Here is a 6,671-nt window from a genome sequence, read left to right on the forward strand (position 1 = left end):
GACAGGCGGATATGATATGATGGTGATGATGATGATGATGATGATGAATCAGTGCATCGGTTCGTGAAATTACCGTCTTGCACCAATGAGTCGCCAGACGCCGTGGCGTAGCGACAGGCCAGCGAAAGAAGTGTGCGAGGGACTCCAGGGAAAGAACTGTGGCTTGTCGTCCCCGAGCGACGCGCAATCCGAAGTCACACAGCTCCGGCAACACCTGTTCAATTAACACGGGAGACGCGCGAAGAGAGTGTGTGATAACACACATCTGCACAAACTGCCCTTCACGGCCAGTCCTCCCACGCGACACTTGTTTAGTCTCAGTGGGTAATTCAATTGCCAGCGTGGTCCCAGTTTTAGTATCGGGGGTTTAGACGCACAGCTGGTTAGGTCACAGGTCATATGGATGCATATGGGCTTGTGTATATGTGCACATTTGCTGTTAAGAATGTGTGTATGTTTGTGTGAAAGCAAAAGTGAGAGTGTATTCAGGTGGTTCACATATTAAAGTCTGTGTATTTGATGGATGGTTGGTATAAATGCATATGCATATGTGGGTGAGTATATAGAGAGGCGTATGCATAAAAGTGAGTGTATATACATATGAAGTGTAATGTGTTTGTGTGTGTGTGTGTGTTGTGTGAGTATCCATAGGTGATCAAACATGTGTGTGACTGTTATTGCGTATGGTATGTTGTGACCTTTTGCATGTGTTAGTAAGTTTGTAAGTTTGTAAGGGTGTGTGTGTGTGTGTGTGTGTGTGTGTGTGTGTGTGTGTGTGTATGGGTGGGGGTACATATGTGCACACCCAGCTGTTGATGGGGGTGTTGGGGGACCATGACATGCAGTAACCGTGAGAATGCGCGGGTCTGCAGTTGGAGGTGGTAATGCTTCAGAACAGCTGGGCTTTTACATACTCTTCAGACAGCAGTGACCCCTCCCCACAGGCCTTCCCAGCATGCCTTGCTCCAGATCCACGGAGTTGAGTTACCTGCGATTAAGTGCCTCTTATGTATGTACCCGAGTCTGTTTTTAAGGAACATGCCGCCAAGCGTGCGGTGACGACACCCAGGCTAGCCAAGACCTCGCCACGCCAGCTCTCCAGGCCTCTAGTTTTGTCATCGCGTCTCGTGCCCTCTTGAAGTGGAGTAGGATTTCAGGACAGCTCTCTCCGAGCGTCCATAAATAACATCCGCAAACTGCCCAGTCGAGCCTGCAAAAACCAGGCCAGTGGCACTGTTTGCTTTCACTCTCCCACATTCTCTAATACACCATGAAACCACAAACCATTTCACTCCTCTGCTTTTTTTTGTCCTCTTTAAAAGCTCCCGTAAATCTCCACTACTTGCGTGAGACGTCCCTGAAGGGATGGTGGTGGGGGCGAAAAGAGAGAGCCTAAAATAACAAACACCATGTTTTCTGAGTTCCAGCATCTGAGAAAACAGGCCGCATCACAGGAAGAGATCATAAATTAGTAAGCGATCGGAAGATCCCCCAGGGGTTTGGCTGAGTGGCGCGCTCCTAGCGACGGATGAATACGGAGCTTTTTTAGATGTAGAAGCATGCGGCGCAACGTTTTCTGTGTGCGCCAGGTATCCGCTGTCACTGTTGGACAGTAAGACTCTATCTCCCGCCTCCCTCGTAGTAACTCAGTGGGCTCTACGCATTCAGCGTTTTACAATGAGTTACGCGCTGCGAGTGCTTATAATGATGAGGTCATTCTCTAGGAGGCCAGCGGGCTGACTGCTGGCAGAGAAGCGACAGAGATAAACACAGGATGAAAACAAACAGAGGGATAGAGAGATGGAGACAGAGAGAGAAAGAGAGGGTGAAGAAGAGACAGAAAGGATGAGAGGGGGGGTGGGAGAGAAGAGGGGATTGAGGGAGAAAGTGAGGGAGAGACGAGAGGTAGAGGGTGTGTGAGTGTGTGTGTATGTACGTGTGTGTGTGTCTGTGTGTGTATGTGTGTGCATGTGTGTGTCTATGTATGTGTCTGTGTGTGTGTGTGTGTGTGCATGTATGTGTATGCGTGCGTGCGTGCATGCGTGTGTATGTGTGTGTATGCGTGCGTGTGTGTGTGTGCGCGTGCGTGCGTGTGTGTGTGTGTGTGTATTGTCCAGCTCTCTTGCTGCCAGGCCTGCAGACCGCGTCTGACGGCGCGCAGGTCTCCGCTTGCTCTCTCGTCGTCGCCGGACGTGCCAGAGCAGGCGCCCTGACAACAGACAATCCCTCCCGGTGGCGCCCGGCCACCGGCGACTTCCTCCGCTCCCTCTGTCCATCGCCATGGTTACAGACTCTGCCCCTCACCTTTCACTGAGGGGTCCCGGAGACTCCATCTCGTTTATACGGGGGGCGAGACCAGAGTGAGACCCTCTCCCTTTCTTCATCCCTTGTTTTCTTGTCTCTCTTTTCAAACCTTCTCTGTTCCCTCTCTTAGACCCCCTGACCGAACTTCCCCCAAAAGCCAGGAAAGGCCAAGCCAAATCCTTTTTTGTTTTTTGTTTTTTAAACAAAAAAAAGCGTTTTTGTGACTTCACAGACAAATCCCACTTATTGTCCGCGGAGTGTAACTCCAGATCCCGACTTCCTGAAAGTCAAGAGGGGAGAGAGAGAGAGAGAGAGAAATGCTTCTTTTTTCGCTCGCCGCGGGCACGCTGCCATGTGCTCCGTCGTCCCGTTGCTGCTTCGTCTCTAAACATTTACACTAGTGCCGCGGGATGATTTAGGCAGGATGTTCTGGGTGCTGCAGGGCACTCAAAAGCAGCTCTCAGGACCAACGGTTCCTCCACGCTCCCCTGCCTACACCACACCCAGCACTCGTGCAATAGCCACAGAGTTTTTTGTACAAGAGCTTTTAGATGAAAGGAAAACTCCTGGGAGGAAGAGTAAGTCAGGAGAGAAAAACAAAAGTTATTTTTCAGGGATTTTTGCCCCCCCCCCCCCCCCCCCCCCCGGTGATAGTTTGCCTCACCAAAATAAAGTCTCTGAGGGAAAGACAAAATGTTTACAACTCAGTAAATAGACTGCTGCAGCTATGAAGATCATGTTTTCCAAATTAGACACTACGGACCTGTGCTAAGCACCACACAGTCCAAACAATCAAGGAGTGAAGCGTAGGGGGGGGGGGGACTCATCTTATCCGCTTGGAGGGCACAAGCAGCACGGCACAAAGGAGCCTCAGCAAACGTGGGGAAAGCAAAGCAGTTGGCCGGCTTAAGGGTCTGTCGGATTTGTTCTGTTTCAGGGCTTCCTCTTTTAGGAGCACAGATTGTATTTAATCAGCGGAGAGAAACTGCTCTGCAGGGAATCCAAATTTAAAAAAAACAAAACGCAAATAAATCAGCAGAAATAATTCCCATGCCGCCTCTCTACTTGATTCGCCATGGATTTTTCCTTTTCCTCGTCCTCTCTGGCCCCAGCATCTTGCTGGTTTACCCGCGTTGCTATGGAAACAGCAATGCCAAAAAGATTTTTACATTTATTTTTTAGCCCATTCTATTTAATATTTTTGAGGTCTGATGAGGCATCGACTGCTGGCATTGCCATAGATCCATAATTTTCGTCCAAGCAGGGGTGTATTTTCACATCACTGGACACAGTGTGTGTGTGTGAGTGTGTTGGGGGTGGTGGGGGTTGCTAAATGTGTTACTCACACAGCTTTTCTCCATCTGTGTTGTTTCCAAAGAATGCCTGCACACACTAACCCCTCGACTGGCACAAACACAGACAGAAACCAGCACAGAAATAGCATGTGCACAAAACAGCTTCTGCTCAGTAGCATCAACTGCATCCAGCTTCTGCCCTAGGTTACAATGCCACCTGAGGAATCGACACCAAAAGCAAATCCATTACCTACTCACTCACCACACGAGACAAGAAGAAGGGGAGAAAAATGCTCTAAGTAACCAGGACACCATCCACTGTCCAATGTCAAATACATTCAAATCAATACATGACCTTTAAGACTAAGATTTTTGCACTGATGTTTAGCCCTTTTGAATTCCCCAAAGCACCGCTCTGCATAACATGCAACACTTTTGCAGAGCGTAGATCAAAATTATTTTTTGCTGAGCTATGGTCAGACACTGGGAGTTTATTTAAATTTAATTAAATATAATGAACCTGCACTGTTAATTGCCTTCATCCATTTTGCAGATCGGACTGTCTTAAAACATGAAGGTAGATTATGAAGATGAAGATGAAGATTAATGAAGATTATGGGCTACTGTAGCCAAATACCAGTGAAGCCAAGAGATAGGACAGTGGCTGTCTTGTGGAAGCAAACACGGCCTCCCATAACCACATCCTGATGATGCTCCAGATTTCTAGCCTTGCCCTGTCCAGTACAGTTTACCGGACCATTTAGATAAGAGCATTGTTTAGGAAGAAGATCCTGTTTGTCTTGCCAATGCCACGGCCCATCTCACCAAGTAAACCTCAGCAGTGGCACTCCACATCGTTTCCACATTTTTACTCAGGCTTGGCACCCACTTGTTGCCAGACTTTTACGGTTCACACAAGCAGTGGACTGAACCCATACAGACACTGAGGGGTTGAATGGGGACATTTTAGAGAGCGGCTCATCCTGAATCACGTGTCGGCCGCGCATCATTGATTTTAACGTTATACTATGTTGCAGTCAGCAGGACTTTGGATTGATTGCCCGTGCTGCCTGCACAGTGTCAATGCAGGGGTGTTACTGCACGTGCACAGAGTGTGATAGGAAGGCAATCAGCCCATGCCAGACATTCAATACCACAACTGTTGCCCTCCCCAATCCGCCAAATCACAATCCGTTTATTTAGATACATGACGCAGGGTCACCAGGCCCCGTCCAGTGCGGTTGCAGCATGGAGCAGGAGCAGGAGCCATGCCCTGCAGTCATCATGATACCCATCATGGCATGCAGACAGTTGGGGGGCTGACACGCAGAGCTGCCCTTGGCATTTATCGAATGTTTGGTTTTGGTTGCCCTTGTCCAGTGGGGTTTCCGCTTTTGCCCCTTGCGACTCCACCATCCAGCACCAGCGGACCCGTTTGCCAGCTCCACAACACAACCCAAAATCCGGCCCTGGCAGCTGCACAGCTACAGCTCAGAGTCGGGCTCACGGAAGGAAGCAGAGAACAAAAAAAAACATCCAGGAGAACTGGACATCTAATGCCAGTGGTAATTTGACAAATGTGAGAGCACGTGGTTCGGACAATGGAAGACATTGTGGTTGGGTTGGACTGAACAGCAGAGACGACGATGACAAGCTGGAAAAACTGGCATGAATGACATGCGATTACATAGAGACTTAAAGCAATATGTTATACATGACAAATGCACAGTAAGCCATATCAGTGGCAGGTTCAATGACAGAACAGATGGTGGATGATGGTATGGATGGCTTGACAGTGGACCCTCAGCTCATGGCTAAGACTATAATCTATATTCCTCCTGTGGATCTCAGAATGCATTGAACTATGTTTATTTTGACTACAAAAGAAGGAGAATGCTCTACAATGTGCAAGATGACAGTGATGCCCTTTCAAACATAAGCTTTGTGCTTTACTTTAGATTGCTCAGACGTGCCTTCCCTCTAGTTAATGCAAAGCCCTCCATAAAAGATCACAGAAAAGCATGTTGAAACAAGTGGAAAATAATATAAAGAATATAGAGAAAATGTTACCTAGTTCATTCAGAACACTGCAGCTGAGTATGTAGAGACATGTGGATTGATGGAAAGTTTCTCTAAAATATCTCAAAATACTTGTTAGTGAAGAGAAGAGGAGAATCTTCAAGGTTCGCTGACTGTAATAGGTTGTATTTGATTTACATAAACATTAAACACACACTTGTTTGTACTGCAACTGGACAGTATTTCCATGATTTACCATAATAACAGGGATGTTGTGGCACGCAATCTAGTACATCTAATCACTGCACATAGGCTTTAACACCAACATCGACATAACAGGACAGACGTGCCCCTTGAAGTCCTGATGTGCCTCAGCCAAAAAAATCCGGAGTAAACATAAATAGCACATCAACTTTACACTTAGAAAAATGCAAACATGAATTTCTGTTACCATAGTCTACATTCAATCCTCCGCACGCTTACCTATTTGGCAGACGATCCAAAGATGTGCAATCAGAACATAAAATTGTCTTGTGGACACCTCCATTTTCATCTCCAGTGTAAACCACTAAAATGTGGTCAGCAGAATTTAACCGCTAATCTCTAAAAAAAATATAAGGGAAGCCTCGATTCAAGCGAGGATGCTACACTTGCTTCATGCCGACTATCACCGGGTCTCGATGGGCTCCAAGCCGTCTCCCTACTCCAGTGCGCTCCCATACATACGGTCGCTGCTCTCCTGGCAAGAAAAAGCAGGGAGAAAGATTGCGTGCGCGCGCCGCCCACAGTTCACTTTTTTACGCTAACGCGCACTCGGTTGCCAACGGAGACACATCCACATGGACAATCCCACGATAGGAGAGTGGAGATAGGTCAACGGGTAGCCTAGTTTATGTTGTGCGTTCAGAAATACTGTTCGTTTGGCAGAAATTATACAATGACAACGATTGAGACAATGACACGTCGAGACTAGAATGAAGACTACACAGAGGAACATGTTTATAACATAATTTTCATACATAGTTTACAACTTCACCAAGTAGGCTAGCTTTG

The 6,671-nt window shown here is 47.4% G+C and overlaps 1 protein-coding gene across 7 annotated transcripts in view; it reads right to left on the reverse strand.

The window, feature by feature from the left end:
• The window catches only part of ptprz1b (protein tyrosine phosphatase receptor type Z1b), a 37,740-nt gene extending 31,359 nt beyond the window's left edge, over positions 1–6,381 (reverse strand). For 3 of the 7 annotated variants that reach the window (XM_048268115.1, XM_048268114.1, XM_048268112.1), the window contains exon 1: positions 6,102–6,381. In XM_048268115.1, coding sequence (XP_048124072.1) covers positions 6,102–6,171 — 70 coding nt within the window. In that variant the 5' untranslated portion in view covers positions 6,172–6,381. The remainder of the gene's footprint in view (positions 1–6,101) is intronic. The other 4 variants (XM_048268118.1, XM_048268117.1, XM_048268116.1 and 1 more) reach the window with 2 other exon arrangements.
• Between the last annotated feature and the right edge of the window lie 290 nt (positions 6,382–6,671).

The sequence above is a fragment of the Alosa alosa genome, chromosome 17 (assembly GCF_017589495.1).
Source record: "Alosa alosa isolate M-15738 ecotype Scorff River chromosome 17, AALO_Geno_1.1, whole genome shotgun sequence".
NCBI classification, from domain to species: Eukaryota; Metazoa; Chordata; class Actinopteri; order Clupeiformes; family Clupeidae; genus Alosa; species Alosa alosa.